This window comes from Dromiciops gliroides, chromosome 5 (genome assembly GCF_019393635.1).
Source record: "Dromiciops gliroides isolate mDroGli1 chromosome 5, mDroGli1.pri, whole genome shotgun sequence".
In the NCBI taxonomy this organism is placed as follows: domain Eukaryota; kingdom Metazoa; phylum Chordata; class Mammalia; order Microbiotheria; family Microbiotheriidae; genus Dromiciops; species Dromiciops gliroides.
In genome coordinates this window covers 122,428,582-122,451,163 of record NC_057865.1, presented here as the reverse complement: position 1 = coordinate 122,451,163, position 22,582 = coordinate 122,428,582, and the positions used below count along the sequence as shown (strand labels likewise).

Here is a 22,582-nt window from a genome sequence, read left to right as displayed (position 1 = left end):
AAGGGCACTTTAATATTTAAGTACACGTCTCCTTAAACTTCCTAAACTCCCATTTCCTCAACCTCCTTAAGTCTTCTCTCCTCTTCTTTTGCTCTTACCTTAGGCACAGAGAGAGATAGTCACATACTAGGGCACCGTTATCCACAAGTGTTCCACTATATGGCTCTCTCCTATAATTCTACCTCTACCTATGCTTCATCCCTCCTATACTTGTTCTTCATCTTCATTGAAACCACTGATCTCTTCCTCCCTCAGTACCTTCTCAATTAATCTTACTCTGACTTCATTTTCCACAATTTCCAATCTCAGCTCAACAGTTAGGTTTCAACTTTTCCTCTGCTCTTGAATCACTTATCCCTTTGCCACTTATCACTGCTTGCCTCTTGCTAAACCTTAGGCCTAGATTACTCTCATCATATTCTTGCCATCTGCCTCCTCTGCTCCTATTCATGACCCAAATACAACTGGAGGATGTCTCACAATCATTCTGCATGGGTACAAGTTCATGCTATTCAACCTCGATTAGGGTACCATTGTGACAAGATAATCCATTAATTCCTCCCTAACTAATTCCTTATCTCTCCAAAGAAACTATTCTAAGAGTTAGGGGTTTTAAGACTAAAGGAAAAGTGGAATTTCAAAAAATCATGATCAGTTCAATGAATTTCAGAGGATGAAAATAATGAATTCAGTTTCAGACATATTGATATGCTGTGGATATTCTAAGAACATCCAGTTTGAATTAGACGATAGGCAATTGTTGATCCAGCATGGAGGTTGGGGAGAGACAGAGATTGAATGTATTGATCTAGGAACTGTGTGCATAAAGATGATAGGTAAACCCGTAAGAGCTGAAAAAGCACTTAATAAATGTTTGTTGACTTTGACTTTTCCTCTAAACTCTCCCCTCTTCCAAATTTCCCTATTATTCTTGAAGACATCATAATACTTTCAGTACATTGGGTTCATAAACTTAGCATTATACTGGACTCTTGAATATCCTTTATCTAACATATCCCATCAATTCACATATCTTACCACTTCTGCCTCTACAATATCTCCTGCATTTGACCTACCCTGTCTACCTATACAGCTACAAACTCAGTTCAGGTTCTCAATCACCTACATTATTGCAACAAACTTCCAATTGGTCTTCCTGACTCAAGAATGTCCCCACATTAGTCTATCCCACATACTGCAGCCAAAGTAATTTTCCTTAAGTACAGATCTAATCAGGTGATTCCCATATTCAACCAACTATATTGGCTTCCTATTGCCTCCAGGATAAAATATTAACTTATCTGTTTAGCTTTTAAAGTCCTATGCAATCTGGCTCCAACTTAATTTTCTAGCCTCAACAGACATTCCCCTCCTTGCAATCCAGTCAAAATGGCCTTCTCTTTGTTCCTTATTCAGGACATTCTGTCTACTACCATCACTTGCTATCTTCCCTCCCTGGAATTTAATCCATCTTTACCTCTATTTCACAGAGTGCCTTTATTTATTTAATATGTAGCTCAGGTACGATCTTCTACATGAAGTCTTTCTTATCTCCCAGTTTCTAGGGCCTCTCTTCCAAATTATCTTTTATTTAATTACTTTGTGTAGATGGATATATGTGTTTATTAACTTTATGCTTTATATATTTTACAGGTCCTTATCTCTATTAAATCTAAGCTATGAATAGGGACTGTTTCATCCATTTACTTGTATCATCTGTGGCACACTATAGCAATAGCTGTTGACTGATTCTATTTCTTTAATATTTCATCTACATTGTTTATTCCAGTTTGCAGTATACACTGAAGCATATAATTAGCATTTACTGGGTTTGGCAAACAATAGATACATATCTTTAATAGTTATTATGCATCATGAAATAAAAATTGTACCTTCAGTCTATGAAAACGAACAATGTCTCCAATTTTGTAGATTACTGGAAGTGAATCAAGATTTACACTAAAAAGCATACAGGTTAACTTGGCATTGGACTGGTCCATAATAAGTACAACCGAGCAATAATCTGAAAAATATAAAATCATAAAATTTTACAATGCAAAACTACAAAAACACAATTTGACTTTTGTTATCATAAAAAGCTTTTTAAAATAAAAAGTACATATTGGGTATAAGCCACTACTTAATATGAGTAGTGAAAGCAGCATAGCTACTAAAACTACATGCTAAATGTGAAAGAAATAAATGTAAAGAGTTCTTTTTAAAAGGCATTTCCCAAAAGGAATAATGTGTCATTTAGGGTACTCCGGTATTTCAACTCTGTTGTAGGACTCTATTAACCTAACATGGCTCAAGATAATCACTCATCTAGCAATTCCTAAGTACCTATTGTGTGTAAGCACCGTACAGGTAGCTCAGGATAGAAATACAAAAAGAAATCGTTCCTTCCCTCAGGAAGCTTTCATGCCATCAGGAAGAAAACAGTAAGATTATCTTTAGTAAAAAATAAAATGTTTCAATAAATGGACAAATATCTTTTAAGTTCTTGCTATGTGCCAGGAACTGTTAGCAGTTAGATACAAAGAATCCATCAATTTCTTCTCTCAAAGGGCGTATATTCTAATGTTTGAAAGTAATTCCTGAGAGATTTGGAATTAAAAGAAATACAATGGTGCCATATACTTCCATATAACATGTGAGCCATGAGGAAGGAATCCATCATTTTCTGGTTCTTCTTTTTAACATAATGACATTTTTAATTAACCTCAGGTGAAGAGTTTTCATATAGAGCAGACACTAATAAACAGCTGCTGAATATAGTAACAAAGTCAAGAGACATTAAAGCTAATTAATTAAGGAGGCTCTTGTACTTCTTGTAGAGAAACTTATTTTGACTCATTTTTGGATTATTCTCCAATAGAAATATTACTTTATTCAGCCTGCTTGTAGAAGTCAAGAGAATCCAGTAGGAATTAGAGTCACACATGAAACTAGCTTTTACCTTTAATATAATTAGGGGTACTACATATATAAGACTTGCTTAATTTTGTAGAGGCCTCAGCTGAACAGTAAAAGCAATCCTGTTTCTTTACTGATACTTTCCCTTTCCTACCTAGCTTTTGTATTTACCATTGTCCCTCCAAATCATTTTTCTGTCTCATCAGGAAGTGATTCATTAATTCTTTACTTAGCATCCATTTCCCTTGTCTCAATGCCCTTTATCTTTCCTCTCTCTTTTAAACTTTCTCAATTATTCTTGAAAAAAATCTCTCCTTAGTTATACTTCAATATTTAAATACAGATCATAACCTTTTCATCTTCTGTAAATCTTGTCTATATTCTTTTCACACATCTTCCACAGGGAATCTATGCAATATGCTAGAAGCCTTCCTTTTACTTGATAGGGCCAAAAACATATCAGTTTTTTGGACAATGGATAAAGATCAACATATTTACAATATGAGCAAATAAAGTAATGTCTGTAAATGATCTATAAAATTGCATGATTTCCAAGCACCCTTTGCTCCCTTTGTGGGAAAATGGGAGAGCAAGTTAATTTGCAAAGGCCATTAAAAATTTTTCATTATATAGAAACCTAGAAGAGATCAAATGATTTGGTATTGCTACAAAAATTACCAAAAAAAAGATCATTCTTCTCTTCCAAGCACAGCTATTGCTGATCTCATTGAACAGAGGAACATGATTGGAGGAGTTTAAGTTTTCTCACCACAGTATTACTCAGCCTCCTTTTCCATTTGAGAAAGTAGAGCCATAGGGATATTTGCCTAGCCACGGAGGCATGATAAAACTTAAGGATTAAAATGTTTGTTTGTTTGTTTTTTACCTTAAGTAAAGGTGACCACTGAAAAACTGAGAAACTCAGCAAAGTCTCTTTATTCCAAGAACAAAACGACAGTCATGACCAACATATGAACCTATTAAATGTTTCACAGAAATGAACCATAATGAAATTTCTCTGTATTTTGGGCCTTTTGGAGAATAATTTATAGGTGACACTATATTATAATGATTTTTTGAGAGAATTGTAACTAAGCTTTCCTGAGTGAGTTCAAGAGAAACTTAGATTATAAGCTAATTTTTATATAACAAAAAATGTTATAGAAAGGGTATAGTAGTACTGAGTTAGATTTGAGGTACTTCTGGAAAAGTCTACATCACAAAGATTTAGTGGGCAAAACCATGGTCTTGAAAATTCCTTGATAAATATTATTTTAATCACCCCTTAAATATAACAATATGATATGATTAAAATAATATTTAACAAAGAGTTTTCAAGGCCGTGGTCTTACCCACAATGGAGAAATCTAGCCACTGTGAAAAATGTCATGTACCTACACAAGTAGGTCAAGAAAAGAGTCTGGTTTTAATTATATCTTCAATCTCTCCCTATCTATTTGATGCTTTCCTTTTGCCTCAAAAAAACCTTCCTTCCTTAAAAAAAAAACCCTCACTTGATCTGATTATCCTCATTAGCTATCATCCTCTATCTTTTCTCCCTTCAGTGGCTAAACTCCTTGAAAAAGCCATCTACAATCAGTGCTTCTGTTTTTCTACTCACTTTCTCCTAAGTCCTTTGCAGTCTGACTTCAGACTTCATCATACATCTGCAACTCCTCTCTCCAAAGCTACCAGTGACCCCCTTAACTGACAAATATAACGGGTTTTTCTCCATCCCCATCTTTCTTGATCTCTCTGCAGCATTTAACATTACCTTAGATTTTCAGAATAGTGCTCTCTCCTGGTTCTCCTCCTGTTTGTCTGACCTTTTCTTCTAACTCCTTTGCTGTATTTCCATCAATGTTATGTCCACTAACAATGGATACCGCCTAAAGGTCTACCCTAGCCTCTCCTTAACTTTACATCCTTTCAATTGATGATCTCATCAACTTTCCAGTCTGGTTTTACAACCTAAAGATCTCATCAATTCTTCACTCTCCTTCATCTCTCATACTCATCTAGTTGCCAAATCCTTTAGATTCTTATATCACATTTCCTTCATCTTCCCTCTCATCTCCACTCACAGCTACTACTCTAGTCCAAGCATTCACTACTTCATGACTAGATTACTACAATAGGCTCTCAATTTCCTTGCTTCCATTCACTGTTTTCTCTCATCAATCCCCAAAAGAGAGACTAAACAATTTTCTATTGTGCTTTAGCATAGGTCTGACCATATTACTACTCAGCTCAAGAATACTCAGTATCTCCTTTAGTCCCCTGTAACGATTGGAATAACGCCACCTGCTGGATACTTACTGTAGAAGAGTTCTGCCCATGAAGCAAAGGTCTTTGAGGGCAAGACCAGGCTTCAGGAAGTGACGCGGACTAGTGGGAGGAGGAAGGAAGAGACGGGCGCTCGGTCTCACTCTCTTTCCTGGGGACGCTGGCAGAGAAGGGAGCTAAAAATGTGCTCTCCCTTTAATAGATAGAAATCTAGGCCTTTCTCTCTCTCTTTACCAAATTCTTATTCTCCTTAATAAATGCTTAAAAGTCTAACTCTTGCTGAAGCTTATAATTTATTGGCGACCACTCATTAGATATTTTAGACAGATTAGCTAGAATTTTAGCCCTTAACAGATGGCTGACCACGAAGAGGAAAGCTGAACCTCACTTCTGATCTTCCGGTTGGGTAAGAAATTTTCCCTACCCTAACCCTTTAAATCTTAAGTACTGCTGAATTGCCTGGTGTTTTCCCTTTAAATTTTTTCAAATGGACCTTTTAAACTCCCTAATTATCCTATTTTTGATTTTAGTCTGTTTAACCAGACAAATGGGAGATAAGATCATGTTAATGCTTTGTTTTTGTGGATTTTCTATTTTTCTTTTTATTTTTGTTAAAAGAGCCAGCAACTTACTCACACAAGGAAATATCTCTCCCTCTCCCAACCATGCTTTTTCAGAGAAACCTGAAGAGATTCCCGCAGCTTTTCCCAGTTCTAACACTAATTGTTGCTCTAATTTTGCATGCCTGGAGGCAATGACCCACCCTCTAGAAGCTTTTAATCCCCTAGCACCTGGAGGCAAAGTGGGGGAAGAGGAATCCAGGCCTGAGTTCAAAATCAAGTCTGATTCAAATTGCTCTGGTCCCTCCCCTCCTCTCCAGACCCCACCCTCTACTCCTCCTATGGCCAAGCCCATAGCTTCCCCTGCCTGGGAAGTCCAGAGATCTGATGCGCATGCTCAACTTTTTCTACCTGCATTTGCAGCTTCAGGCTCAGCCCTTCCCTGGCCTGGCTGTGCTTTTGAGACAATCTTAGAAAGCTCTTTAAATTCCAGATATGCTCGTTTTGTTCATAATTTTGCTAACCTGCTTTTGTCTTTAATTAGTAATCTTATAAAGCATTTGTATGGTGAAAAGCCCGACAGACAATATAGAGGGGTTAAAGAAGAAAAACTTAAGCTGAATAAGAATGACAATCAACATAGTTCAAGACTCTGCTTCTTTTGCCATGGAAGGGTATATATTTTACAGAAATGTAGAAGTAAGCAGCAAGGTATTGATATGAGTATTGGGGATTTTAGATACCGAAATCAGAAGTGTTCTGAATTCACTCAGAGTATTAATGTCAGTTCAGAGGTTACATAGAATTTCTATGCTATTACACCTACATTTTGAAATTAATGGTATGGGTTTATTTTCATAGAGATTTTCATGCTTTTGAGATTGTGTTTTATACTTAGTTTTTAAAACAAGGAGAGTATTTGTAAAAGCTTTTTATAGTCATATGATCAAGTTTATATTTTATAATACTCTTATTAATATTAAGTTCATATTCATTTAGATTTCCCTAGTTTGAATTTCATTGTCTTTTATTGTTCCATGTGTATTTTTTTCTATTTATTCATCTCTAATTTTGAAACATTGCAAGATGGTTTTGATTTCATAATACAATGTTAATTCTAGGAGTATTGTGCTCCCATATTCTGAGTTGTTTGTTTTTGTTATTTTTTCTCAACTGATTATTTGATCAAACTCTTTAAAGCATTTCCTTGGCAAATTGGTTGCCATGGCAAGTGTAAATTGATTCTAGAAGTATTATTTTTGATAAGCATATTCAAAAAAAAAAAAAAGAGGGGAACATTTGTAAAAGTTGTCTTTGAGATTGTGTTGTGCTTTAACTTGTATTTAAATATGTTCAGATTTTTCAAAAAAGTAATTGTATGCTAAGTAAAAAAAAGGTATTATTTGAAATTGTTGCATAATTATATATTATATTCTGAGTCAAGATGTATTCACATTTTTTGCAATCATTTATTATCCTCAATTTTTAAATCCATCTGAGACTTGGATTATGGGAACTTATCATTTAAGACATTAATTGCCTTTATTCTGAGTTATCAGATGCCAGTTGGCCAAGATGCCATCCAATCACAAGAGGAATACATGCAAGAGCAGACACTGAACTGTCACATGAGGGGAGACATGCATGAAGTCAAGGTATGGCCAAGGGAACGGCTTTTGACAAATGTTGAGGTTGGATTCTCTTGGTTTAATATTTTATTTTATTTTTCCCCACAATATTGTACAGATGGCTGGAAGTATTGATCCCACCCATCTCACTTCTACACCTGGCTTCTATGCTCCCTCCTATATGCCTGATGCCATGGACCATCTCAATCCCATGCATCTGATTAAGTCTGACTCAGTTTCCTCCAATATGTTCGGTGGCATGGACGTATATTCCATCCACCTATTTTAAGTCTGGCATACTGTATGGGCAGTACATATTGCTCAAGTGTGGGAATGCTCATATCCCATCATTTCTCTGTTCTTTTATGGTAACCCCCATAATTATCTCAGGTGTCATGATAAATAACAGTGTTGAATTTGGCCTTGACATCTGTTACTAATTATATTAGATTTTAAAATTTCTCATAATGGCATGAGGATAATTAGGCAGATGATGCAAAAAGTGATGAAACAGATAAAAATTATTTTTAATAATTAATATTGCAGCAATTGTCTTCTCAATTACCCTCCATAAGGGGGGACTATAGTAATATTATAATTTTAAAGAATGTTTCAATTTTGTTTTATTATATGTTTCATGTGTAACAACTAAGATTCTGAATTCCCTTAGACATGTTTTTGAGAACTTTCATTGTTTGATTTGATTATTGATAAAGCTATTTTAAAGTTGTGTTAAGCTCAATTTTGTAGGAAATTTCCTGGCTGATTACCAGTATCCACACATCAACCCCTGAAAAGACTTCCATTCTACGACTACACCTAGAGGACATCTGAGAAAAGACTTTCAGAGACTTTAAATGAACAGTTTTGATTTGTTGTTTTTGTTGTTTTTTTTCTCTTTCTGTTATAATATACACCATCTGTAACATGTATTCTCTGCAGAGGCCCTCCCTTTGCAAGACTAATGTCAAAGTGTCGGTTCATGAGGACAAAAAATCGCTCCTCTGGACAAAACTTTCCTCTCTTCCTTTTCTATATTGTTGTTCACATATTATTAGTTAGCAATAGTTATCTTATTGTTTTTACTGTTCCGTCAAGGAAACATTTTGTTTCTTGAGGAACAACAGGGGGGACTGTAACGATTGGAATAACGCCACCTGCTGGATACTTACTGTAGAAGAGTTCTGCCCATGAAGCAAAGGTCTTTGAGGGCAAGACCAGGCTTCAGGAAGTGACGCGGACTAGTGGGAGGAGGAAGGAAGAGACGGGCGCTCGGTCTCACTCTCTTTCCTGGGGACGCTGGCAGAGAAGGGAGCTAAAAATGTGCTCTCCCTTTAATAGATAGAAATCTAGGCCTTTCTCTCTCTCTCTTTACCAAATTCTTATTCTCCTTAATAAATGCTTAAAAGTCTAACTCTTGCTGAAGCTTATAATTTATTGGCGACCACTCATTAGATATTTTAGACAGATTAGCTAGAATTTTAGCCCTTAACACCCCCTAAGATAAAATATAAACTCTTCGACTTGGCATTTAATGCCCATTATAATGCCTTTCTAGGCCTATTTCCCCATTATTCTTTTTATTCATATACTCTTATGTTTCGGGGGCAGCTAGGTGGTGCAGTGGATAGAGCACTGGCCCTGAATTCAGGAGGACTTGAGTTCAAATCCAGCCTCAGATACTTGACACTATCTGTGAGACCCTGGGCAAGTCACTTAACCCTCATTGCCCCACCAAAAACAAACAAACAAAAAATATACTCTATGTTTCAGACCATGTGGCCTGCTTTCTGTTGCTAGAATTTAGTCTTCTCTTTCCTGGCTGCCTAGCCTTCCCTGGAATATGCTTCCTCCTCACTTTACCATTCAGAATCCTTTCTGTACTTGGTACAAATTACTTCATTGTACTACACTACTTTGTGGTCCAGTCAAACTGGCCTCTTACTAGGAAAGCTAGTGGAACCATGAGAAGCTCTTTAAAAGCAATGGACTAATCACATAGTCTGATTTCCAACCATGCAATGGATCACTTTAGTTTTGTAAGATACATATAAAGTTCTAGCCTTTACATGCAATCTTTACAGCACTGACTATATTCAGTTTATGACACTGATACCAAATCCGTCATTACACTATACTAACTTACCTAACTAGGTTGTGCAAAGCATATAACTTTAACTGGTTCTTACTGTTGTAAGAAGAATATTGCCTTGCTAGATTATTAGTTCAGTGGAGATAAGGCTTAATTTAATTTATTTTTTGACTTCTCAGCACTGAACACTGTGCCCATAGCAGGCACTACATAAATTATTTTTCTTGTATTGTTTCAGCAGTTGCATGAAGAAACAATAATTTAGTTGCAAGCAGACATCCTCTTTCTCTGCTTCCCTAATTTTTCATAAAGGAAAATAAAGCAGCTATTATTCTTTTTTTTTTTTTAATTGAGACAATTGGGGTTAAGTGACTTGCCCAGAGCCACACAGCTAGTAAGTGTTAGGTGTCTGAGGCTGGATTTGAACTCAGGTACTCCTGACTCCAGGGCCGGTGCTCTATCCACTACACCACCTAGCTGCCCCCAGCTATTATTCTTTTTTTTTTTTTTTTTTAGTGAGGCAATTGGGGTTAAGTGACTTTCCCAGGGTCACACAGCTAGTAAGTGTTAAGTGTCTGAGGCTGGATTTGAACTCAAGTACTCCTGAGTCCGGGGCCAGTGCTCTATCCACTGCGCCACCTAGCTGCCCTCCCCCCCCAGCTATTATTCTTAAGGAGAACAAACCTTTCCTACAAAAGATGCATCTGACTTCCCAACCATATCTGTGTTTCTTCTAGCTACTTTTTTCTTTTACTAGATAAAAAATAACATGCAGGAATTTATTTTAATTGAGACTACTTGCTCTCCTCTAATAACCATTTCTCATTAAAACGTGGCCTCTAGCTATTCATCCTTGCCCAAATATTAGAGCTAACTTCCTGTTCTGAGCTTTCTCCAAGGCTTTTTCTGATATAAACTGCAGTAAAATTCCAGTTTTGTTATATATTATCCTACCTGGTATTTCTTCTATTGTCTAGGTCACTGGTGTTTTGGCTTTTTAGGATTCAGGCTTTCAAAGAGTCCCTAAGGCCAGAGCTTTAGCAACAGAAAGCTGCAAGCTATTTTGGCTCTCAAAAGCTAAACTTATTGTATCTTTCTGGGATTCTGATCATTCCACTGAAGACATCAAGTCCTGAATTAGATGCTTACTTTAACACCACAGTTAATCCCCTGCTTTAAAAAAAACCAATAATTATTTTAAAAAAATATTTTAATATATTAAAGAACAACTTTGTATGCAGCGATTCTGACATCTCCATGCCTTTATCTTTTCTTCCCTCCTAGTGAGAAGAGAAAAAATTAAGAAAAATTCCAAATGGCTTTATTTCTCCTTTGGACTGCTCTAATTGAAAGGCATTTTCCTGCAAACAAGTTCTTCTCTCTAGGTAGAATGCTGCTTTTATATGGTGCCAGAAAATGTCATTACTATTCCATTCTTATTTTCAATAGTTTATATAGGTATATGTGTGTGTGTGTATATATATATATATATACATATATATATGTATATATATGTGTATATATATATATATGTGTATATATATATATATCTGATAATACTTTCTTTAATCACCACATTTTCACCAAGATTCCAACCTCATCTTGCTGAATATCTCTGCTTCTTTCTGTTCTCCTTTGTTTTCTTTCCAGGAATCAAATCTCTTTCAAACAATTTTAAACTATATACCACAAGTTTTTAAGTAGAACCATTTTATTCAAATTATTTTCTGAAGTGTGAAAATTAATTTATAAATGAAAAAATGGGACCAACCATTGAAACCATCATCTTATCACCATTTAATCTGATACTGAAATCAAGAAGCACAAAATCCTATAAGAGAAAGAAAATCAGAAGCTAAGGGTATAAAAATATGATCCCCAAGGTTCACTAGGGTAAGCATCATATTTATTCAAGTTAGGAAGTTTTAAAAATAAGGTTTGAACAAAACTTGACACGGCAAAATTCTTTTAGTTTGGTACTTTACACCAAGTAGATAGTTCTATATGCTGGCATTCCTGATACCTTCTTGTGACCTGTGTCCTTACTTGGTTAGGTAGCAGAGTAGAGAAAGTGAAGTACTTGGACATTTATTAGCTGTGTGGATGCACATGTCATTTAGACTCATCTATAAAATCAGGATAATAACAGCACCTTAATTTATAAGGTTGTTGTGAAAATTAAATGAGATAATATATGAAACCCTAAAGTGCTATATAGAAGTTAAATATTATGTTATTAAGATATGGAGTTTGAAAAGTTGACAAACATGAAGTTTTTGCTAGATACACTTACAAATCTGGAAAGCTGACACTCAATGGTATAATGCTAAGTGCCAGCAAGGACCTGCCCACCTGCAAACCAATAGTCCCTAGGCAAATGAGCAGTGTGGGCAGCATAGCAAGGCCCCAACCCAGGAACTCCACCCTGAGCACAAGCCATCAGCCAATTCTAGACCCCAATGCTGACCCAATGAAGCCCCACTTCAGGGCTGGCTGTCCCCAAGACTGGCCTAAGACCAGGGTCCTACAAGTAGAATGGCCTTGTTTCCATACTAAACTATCAAAAAATTATTTTATCAAGCCAGAAAAAATTACAACAAAATTCATCCAAAAGAAAAAAAACCTCAAGCATATCTAGAGAATCAATGAAAAAAATGTAAATGAAGGTGGTCTAGCCATACCAGATCGCAAACTGTATTATAAAGCAATAATTATCAAAACAATCTGGTAATGGCTAAGAAATAGAGTGGTGGATCAGTGGTATTTAATAGGGATGAATTGTTTGTTTGTTGTTTATATTTCATTCTGGAAGAGGAGTATGACATCGGGATGATGTCATGACCTGCAGTGAATTAGATTTAAATGAGGGAGGGCTGTGCAAGGTCACCAACCTGTCTGTCCTCCAGAGCCATCTGGGTCCAGGGGCAAGATATCAGGACAACTGGAGATGGCCCTGAATATTTAAGGCAATTGGGGTTAAGTGACTGGCTAGGGTCACACAGCTAGTAAGTGTTTGAGGCGATATTTGAACTCAGGTCCTCCCAACTTTAGGGCCAGTGCTCTTATCCACCGTGCCACCCAGCCACGCCAGGTACAAATTACATGATCATAAATGACCATAGTAATCTAGTATATGATAAATCCAAACATCTAAGCTTTTGGAACAAAAACATATTATCTCATAAAAACTGCTGGGAAACCTGGAAAACATATGGGAGAAAGTAGGTACAGGCCAATAGCTCACACAGTATACCAAGATTTGGTCAAAATGGATACATGATTTACACATAAAGGGAATGCACATACCATAAACAAATTAAGAAAGCATGGAATAGTTTCTCTATCAGATTTAAGAATTTAGGACCAAGAAGATATAGATGGCATTACAACATGTGAAATATATAATTTTAATTATATAAAATTTAAAAGTTTTTGCACAAACAAAACCAATGCAACCAAAATTATAAGGAAAGCAGAAAAAAATGGGAAAATTTTGCAAAAAATTTCTCTGATAAAGGCCTCATTTCTCAAATATATAAAGAACTCAGTCAAGTGTATAAAAATACAAGTCATTCACCAAGTTATAAATGGTCAAAGAATATGAACGGGAAGTTTTTAGACAAAGAAATCAAAGCTATCTATAGTCATATGAAAAAATGATCTAAATCGTTACTGATCAAAGAAATGCACATTAAAACAATTCTGAGGCACCACTTCACACCTATCAGAGTGGCTAATATGACAAAAAAGGGATATGTTGGATGCTGGAGGAAAAACTGGGACACTAATGCACTGTTGGTGGAATTGTAAACTGTTCCAACCATTCTGGTGAGCAATTTGGAACTATGTTCAAACTGCATACCTTTGATCCAGCAATATCACTGCTAGGTCTATATCACCAAAACAGCCCCCCCCCCCCAAAAAAAAGTGGGGGGAAAATGACCTGTTTGTACAGAAATATTTATAGAAGCTCTTTTTCTGGTAGCTAAGAAGTGGAAATAAAAGGGATGCCCATCAATTGGGGAATGGTATATGACTATAATGGAATATTATTGTGCTATAAGACATGACAAACAGGATGCTTTCTGAAAAACCTGGAAAGTCTTATGTGAACTGATGCATAGTAAAAAGGACCAAACCAGGAGAATGTTGTACACAGTAACAATGTTGTTTGATAAAGAACTGTGAATGACTTAGCTATTCTCAACAATACAATGATCTAAGACAATCCCAAAGGACTAATGATGGAACCTCCAGAGAAAGAACTGATACTGCTTGAATACAGACTGAATGAAGCATGCTATTTTTCACTTTCTTTCTTTTTTCTTTTATTCAAGTTTTCTTGTATCAAATGACTAATGTGGAAATGTTTTACATAATTGCATATGTATAACCTATATCTCATTATTTACTGTCTCAGGGAGAAGGGGAAGGAAGGAGGGAGTGATAGAACTCAAAACTTTAAATAAAAATGTTAGAAAAATTGGGGGAGAAAGGTTCTTCTAGATATTATTTCAGTGAGCCCTTGTTCTCTTAGCTAAGAGAACTTTTACTGTCTTTAAGAAAATGTGAAAGGTACTCTTATTCATACTTGCTAGTACTCCTTACCACCTTGCTACTGAAGATTGCATTTTTGCTTATCTTCAAAAAAGGCTTAAAGAGATAATGAGTAACAGGCTGCAACTGATCGGAATGAAAACAGGATAGTCACCATCCAACTGGTATGTTGTTAGCTGGCTTTTAACATAACCTTTTCTATTTGAGGACATGTTCTTTTGGTCCCGAATGCCTTTCTCCCTGATCACACCATCAAAAAATTAAGAGTTAAATGGGACTTTAGATATAATCTAGTCCTGTTTTCATTCCGATCAGTTGCAGCCTGTTACTCATTATCTCTTTAAGCCTTTTTTGAAGATAAGCAAAAATGCAATCTTCAGTAGCAAGGTGGTAAGGAGTACTAGCAAGTATGAATAAGAGTACCTTTACATGTAACTGGAGAAAAAATATTAAAGAAAAAAAAGTGTATTCATTGTCTTTCAGAGGATTGGTAAAAGGCAAACAAAAATCCAAGTAAAATGAAACAACTTCCAGCTGCCATGTAATGCTGGCCTCCCATGGCGATTCGTATTAGGAAATATGAAAAAAACTTAAAAACACGGAAGTGATTTTCCCCCCAAGATCAACATCCCATCCATTACATTTAGTCTCAATAAATGTTGACTTTCCAAAGTATTATTTTTCACTATTACTCAAAGTATAACCTACTAAATCTTCAGAAAACTTAATACTTGATGTTTTAATAACGAAGGACTAAATCCAAAGATACTGTATAGCCTACTCAATTGATAGTTAACATAGCAGTGGGAAGAACATTAATAAATCAGTAACATTTACTTAAATAGTATAAGTATTGCCTTGAACTGTTGAAAAATTCTCTATCTATGTTTATACCATCAATACTTTGGTAATATTTCATTTACCTTCATATAAATCTTGAAATAAAACAGATGAAAAATTAAACTCTATATTGCATTAAAGGCAATCTTGAACAATTCACCTAATTCTTTCAGTAAGATTAAGTGCAAATTGCCTTGGAGTTTTATTATGAGGGGGAAACTGCTGGTACTTCTAAGCTAAGTCTTTAATCAAAGACACCAAACATGTGTAAATTATATAATCCATGGAAATTTTCCCACAAAAGTTGTTTCTTTTGCTTTTCTTGATTCAGCAAAATTATTTTTAAAGGAGGCAGTAGTCATTAACAAAAGAAATGTATCTGTACAAATATTTATTTACACATAAAAATTTTTTCTCTACCATCATCCTTATTGTGACCAGCACTCCTCCTCAGATTCATTCAAACCTGGTTTGATATTATCTTTCTTTCTTTTTGTGGGGCAATGAGGGTTAAGTGACTTGCCCAGGGTCACACAGCTAGTAAGTGTCAAGTGTCTGAGGCCAAATTTGAACTCAGGTCCTCCTGAATCCAGGGCTAGTGCTTTATCCACTGTGCCACCCAGCTGCCCCAACATTATCTTTCTAGTTAATTAAACTATGCCACCTGGAACTACCAACTTTACTCATAATTCACTACAACCTTGAAGTTTTGAGCCACTATCCCATCCCCACCTACTAGCTTTGACTGAAAACTAAATTTCCTCTGAGGACACTACATCTCTAGGAATCTTCTCCGCTGGAGGCCAGTCCTTTTTCCACCTACCTCTCAATTTCCTCACAGGACTGGCAAATATACTAGCAAACTCTCTGAAGTTATCTTTGACTCTTTTATGTCACCTCTCACATCTCAATAGTTATTAAGCCTGTCTATTCTTGGGCAGTTTCTCTTGCATCCATTTCTTCCTATCTATCCACTGCCAACTCTTTAATAAAGGCCATCATTACCTAATGCCTAGGCTATTACAATGAATAGATAAGTTGAATTATAATGAAGTGTGTTGTCCTTCAACTCTCTTCCCTTCTAATTCAACCTTCATACATCTGACTGAATGATTTTTTTAATGTAATTTTTGGTCATAGAATCATAGAATATCAAAAGCTTAATAAACATTTCCTAATAGGGCAATATTCATTCAAATGTTAATAAAATCAAAATAATAATTAATTTAAATCAAACTTTTTATAACAGAAAATAAATAATTCATTTCCCTTCATTCCCACATCATACCATTCTATTATTTCCTGATGCAAAAAATGCTGATCTTTTACAGACTTTGCAATTTCCCCAATATGTATCTTTTATGGGGATAAAGTGAATAAGGGAGAGGGGAAGTAATGGACAGAAGAGTTAGTGATGTAACTGTACCATGTTGATAGTTACAATGAAGTAATAATAATGCAATTAGTTGCTCAAAAAGATAGGAGAAAATATGTGGGGGAAAATAAAAGAAATAGAAACTACTGCAATGTGGGGAAGGGGAAACAGAAAGAAAGAGGAAAGAACATCACTAAAACATACTTATGGGAAAGGAATAATATATCTCCAGTAAAAGACATAAAAAGTCTTTTATGGTAATTTGCACATTATGAAATCACCTTCTTGAGAAAAGGGTGTACCTCTTTGGACAGCATATCACCCTTGTAGGGGGAATGTATGAGTATCCAAGTGCAGGGAGAACCCCAATAAGTTGGGGGACACAGAACCAGAGATAGAATAACATGGCCTTATAGAGACGGATTTTGATAAGGTTGATAGAACCAGCCTTCACAATTAGGGACACAGAATGGTTCCTGACACACGATACAGCTTCTCTCTGACACTGCTCCCTACATGAACTTATAGGAGGCATAGTGAGAGGGGAGTTGGAAGGGGTGCAGCTAGGCTTGCCCTAGTAAGGTTTTAAAGGAAATTTACACTGAAATTGGAGAGAAAAGAGTTCAAACCTGGTACTTAATTAGCTGTATCACTTTGAGGAGCACAGAGAGAATATAGAAGCAAGAAGGCCACAGTCCATAAATCAGAAAAAAATTCAGAATAAATGAGAAAGAAAATAATAAGAAAGAAAAAACAAGGAAAAACTTCTTGGAAAAGACTGACTGCAGTTAAAAAAAGTTCATTGGGGCAGCTAGGTGGCGCAGTGGATAGAGCACCAGTCCTGGAGTCAGGAGTACCTGAGTTCAAATCCGGCCTCAGACACTTAACACTTACTAGCTGTGTGACCCTGGACAAGTAACTTAACCTCAATTGCCTCACTAAAAAAAAAAAAAAAATTTCATAAAAGATTGTAGGAGCAGGATGATTTCAGAAAGGCCTAGAGAGATTTGTATGAACTGATGTATCACTATACAAGTGAACAGAACCAAGAGAATACTTTGCACAGAGACAGCAATATTGTTTGATGAAGAACTGTGAATGACTGAACTATTCTCAGCATTACAAAGATCCAAGATAATCCCAAAGGACTAATTATGAAGCAAACTATCCACGTCCAAAGAAAGTTTCCTTATACAAAATGACTAATGTGGCAATATTTTACATAACTGCACATGTATAACCCACATCTGATTGCTTACTGCCCCAGGGAGGGGGAAGGAGAGGAAACTCAAAACTATAAATAAAATTTTTATTATTAAAAAAAATTAAAAGATTACAGGGGAGCAAGGAAGGGATAGATTAACAAAAAAGTACTGTAAGCAAAACTAATTGCAAAAACAAAGGACTGTAATAAAAAGATAAAAATTAATTCAAAGGAAATAAATGGATAAAAATAAAAGCTTAATAAACATTGCCTTCTCAACCTGTAATAACCCTCTGCAAGTATCACCCTCTTCTGCCACTGGTGAATCCATCTTGGGACCTCCACTGTGCCCTCCTTCCTTTTTACTTACCTTTTGCCCCTTTTGAATTCCTTTTTTATGCTGTCTTCTCCTAGTAGAATGAGGCAGGGACTGCTTATTTTTATTGAATTTGTATAGCTGGTGTCTAGCATGATGCCTGGCAAAAAATAAGTGCTTAATAAATGCTCATTTTCTTCCTTGCATTTTCAATTAATTGATCACTTTTTTACCAATGAAAATGTTTGGTAGTAGCATGTAAAGGCTATTTTCACTGCATCTCAAAAGTATGCTATGCTATCTCACTGTGATCATTTTCTTTGAAAAAAACTTTTTTGTACAATTTATTTTTGAACTATTTAATTCACACTATATATTAGTTTTCATTTCAAGCCTGAATCCTTAATTAATTCCTTTTATTGATTATAATTTTGTTGTAATGATTCTAAAAAGTATATTTATAATTTCTGCATTTCTGAATTTATGAGGTATTAAGAGGTAAAGATGTCTCCCCTACTCAAAGGTTTCCAATGACTCCCACATGACAACACACAAATACTTCAGTCTGGCATTTAAGGTTTACCAATATCTGGCTCCAATCCTATTCTTTCCCATCACATTTTCTACTCCTGCTCTTTATATGTTTTGTGTTTCAGGCAAAATAACAATCAACTATTATCACTCTCATCATATTTTCTCCTGCCTTTGTGTATTTCTTTGGATCTCTCCAAGCCTAGAAAGTACTAATATACTTGTGAGATGAAATTCTCCTTGCCTCACCTAAAGTACCACTTACTCAGTGAATCTTCTTGATCCAATCATACCTCAAAGTTATCTTTCCTGTTCTCAAACTCTTCTCCATCAAAATGAATTTCTCATATACACTAATCAAATGCTAAATTATATTATTCATGTAAGCTATTTCCCACTGAAGGCAGTGACTACATCTTTTTCAACTTTATACTCTCAAATAGTGACCTATGAATGGTAGATGCTTAATATATGTCTGGTCAATTAGAGAATTCAGAAAACAAGATCAACCTTATAGAATTTCCAGTCACAAGATTAAGATGAACATTTTGTCACAGTTAAGGGCTAGCTTTACCCATATTTATTACTGTTATTTTACTTTCAAAATAGGTACTAACAATGGGGGCAGCTAGATGGCACAATGGACAGAGAACCGGCCCTGGAGTCAGGAGTACCTGAGTTCAAATCTGGCCTCAGACACTTAACACTTACTAGCTGTGTGACCCTGGGCAAGTCACTTAACCCCAATTGCCTCACTAAAAAAAACAACAAAACAAAATAGGTATTAACAATGGACAGAGTCAAGATGTCCAAGAAAAGAGAGCAACTCACCTGAGCCCTCCCCAATTCACCTCCAAAGAACTTTAAAATAATACCTCAAAACAAATTTTATAGTGGCAAAGCCCACAAAAAGATGAGGTAAGACAATTTTCCAGCCCCATATAACTTAGAAGGGCAACAGGAAAGGTCTATCACATCAGGATGAGAGTGGAGCACAGTCCAACACAGGCTGCCCCTAACAAATCAGTAACGAGGTTCTGAAGCCTGGTGTAAGCCAGATGCAAGGCCCCAACACTGGTAAAAGGCAGCAATGAAACCCCAGGCCCATGTACCAGGCAGCCAGTAGCAAGTCACACCTGGTACAAGCCAGTAGCAAGCCTTGGGAGTAACTGAATGATCAGTAGTGGCTTTTGGAGCTTTCAGCCCACAGAAGGCAAGGGAGTCAACTAGCTAGAAGGAGATTACAATTATCCCTTTGCTGGCACTGGATGCAGCATCGCACTGCCCATACATGGGTCCAGGTTGCAGTCTGGGGTCAGAAGGAGATTACAATTACAAACCTGCTAAATCCAAAGCCTCAAAGAAAAATGTGAATTGGTCTCAGACTGAAAAAAAAGAATTCCTGGAAGAACTCAAAAAAGATTTAAAAAATCAAATAAAACAGGCAGAGGAAAAGTTGGGGGAAAAATGAGAGTAGTGCAAGAAAGTAATGAAAAAGGAGTCAATAGTTTGGCAAGGGAGGCACAAAAAAATACTGAAGAAAATAAAATCTTGAAAAAAAAAAACCAACAGATAAAAGAGGCACAAAATCCAATGCAGAGAACTAGCAAGACTAGCCAAATGGGAAAAGGTAGAAAAATTCACTGAAGAAAAGAACTCCTTAAAAAGTAGAATTAGCCAAATGGGAAGAGAGGCACAAAAGCTCATGAAAAAAATAATTCCTTAAAAAATAGAATTGGGCAAATGAAGCTAATGACTCTATGACATCAAGAAACAAACAAATATCAAAAGAAAATAATTGGAAAAATAACTGACCTGGAAAACAAATCCAGGACAGATAATTTAAGAATTATTGGACTACCTGAAAGACATGATCCAAAAAAAAGCCTAGAAATCATGAAATTATCAAGGAAAACTGCCCTGATATTGTAGAACCAGAAGATAAAATCAAAATGAAAAGAATTCAAAAATGACCTCCTGAAAGATGCCCAAATGAAAACTCTCTGCAATATTATAGCCAAGTTCCAGAGCTTCTATGTCAAGGAGAAAGTATTGCAAGCACATGGAAAGAAACAATACAAATATCATAGAGCCACAGTCAGGATAACATAAGCTTTAGCAGTTTCTACATTAAAAGATCAGAAGACTTCAAAGAGGATATTCCAGAGGGCAAAGGAGTTAGGATTACAACCAAGAATCACCCATTCAACAAAACAGTATAATCCTTCAGGGGAAAAAATAGACATTTAATGAAATAGAGGATTTTCAAGCATTCCTGATGAAAAGCCCAGCTAAAATTTGACTTTAAAATACAAAATTTAGGAAAAGCATAAATAAGATAAACTGGAAAGAGAAATAATAATGGATTCAATAAGTTTAAACTGTTTACATTCCTAAATGGGAAGATAATACATATAACTCCTATGAATTTTATCATTATTAGGGCAGTTAATAGTATACATAGAAGGCACAAGTGTGAATATGAAGGGAAAGACATCTAAAAAAATAAAATTAAGTGGTGAAAAAGAGGAATAAACTGGGAGAAAGTGAAAGGGAGAGGTAGAATGAATGGGGTAAATTATAACAGATAAAAGAGGTGGGAAAGAGCTTTTACAGTGGAGGGGAAGATGAAGAATTTCAATTAGGGAATGACTAAACAAGTTGTGGTATATCATTGTGATATAATACTATTATGGTATAAGAAATGAACAGGATGCATTAAAAAAAAAACCTGGAAAGACTCACATGACCTGATGTAAAGTGAAATGAGAAGAACCAGGAGAATACTGTACACACTAAAAATAATACTATATGATGATCAACTGTGAATGATTTAGCTCTTATCAGCAATACAAGCAATCTAAGACAATTCCAAAGGACATGACGAAAAATATTATTTACCTCCAGAGAAAGAACTGACGGAGTCTGGATGAAGACTGAAGCATACTTTTTAAAATTTTCTTTCCTTTTCTTTCTTTTTGGTCTATTTTCATTCACGTGATTAATATAGATATATGTTTTTCATGACTATGTGTGCATAACCTATATCAAATTGCTTGCCTTCTAATGAGAGGACTGGGGAGGGAAGGAAAGAATCTGGAACTCAACATTTAATAAATACAAATGTTAAAAATTGTATTACAGGTCATTGGGTAAAAATAAAATACTAAATAAACTGCCCCCAAAAAAGGTAGGAATCAACTATTTTAACTTCCTTAGAGTTGCAAAGCAAGAGGAGGTCATCATTAGAAACATTCTACATGCAATCTACTTGTATCAACTATAAAACATTTAGAAAGGGGCAGCTAGGTGGTGCAGTAGATAAAGCGCCGGCCTGGGATTCAAGAGGACCCAAGTTCAGGTCCGGTCTCAGTCACTTGACACTAGCTGTGTGACCCTGGGCAAGTCACTTAACTCTCATTGCCCCACCAAAAAACAAAAAACAAACAAAAAAAAACATTTAGAAAGGTAAAAAAAAAATCATCTCACAAAAAACCATAAGAAATGGGCATAACTGTTGTATTTATGTGAATGAAGGAGAAAGATAAAATGTGCAATTTTGATTTATGTAATTGTTCTGATTAAAGTCTATATCTGATATATATGTATCTGTATCTATATCTATATCTATATGTAATTGATACAAATATGAGAACACAAGGCCATCTCCGATGGGTGAACAGGCAATTTTCAAAAGAATAAAAGAATAAAGTCTTAAATAAACACAGGAATAAATGCTCCATCCAACCTTTACCTGATTGGCAATGACAATAAGAAAGGTAAATGGCAATTGTTAGATGTGTCAGAGGTCAGGAACACCAATGCCCTCCCTGTATGCAGAACTATGAATTGGCCTAATCATTCAGGAAAGAAATTTGTGACTATACCTAAAAAAGTACTAAGTGCATAGTTTTTGACCCAACAATATCACTGCTAGGAATATCCCCTAAAGAGGTGAAAGAGGATAAATGATTCATATTTACAAAAATATTGTTGGAGGATGGATAAACCAAATTATGGTATATGAATGTAATGGAATGAGGAAGGTGCTAGATTTAGAGAAAGTTGGGTGGGCTTATATGAATTTATGTAAAGTTTAATGATTAAAATGAGGGGAATAATTTTACAATCACTAAAATAATCTTTTAAAGATCTAAGAATTCTGAGAAATGCTAATTCCAGTCATCAAGTCAGAAGACTAAAAATGAAGCATGCTTCCTACCTCTTCATAGAGAGATAGTAAATGTAGAACAAGACATATTTTTGGACATGTATGT

The 22,582-nt window shown here is 35.6% G+C and overlaps 1 protein-coding gene across 1 annotated transcript in view; it reads right to left on the bottom strand.

The window, feature by feature from the left end:
- Nucleotides 1–22,582, bottom strand: part of POT1 (protection of telomeres 1) — a 124,422-nt gene that overhangs the window by 50,324 nt on the left and 51,516 nt on the right. Inside the window, exon 8 of the mRNA XM_043969290.1 lies at nucleotides 1,893–2,023. Within this exon, the coding sequence (XP_043825225.1) occupies nucleotides 1,893–2,023 (131 nt within the window). The remainder of the gene's footprint in view (nucleotides 1–1,892; nucleotides 2,024–22,582) is intronic.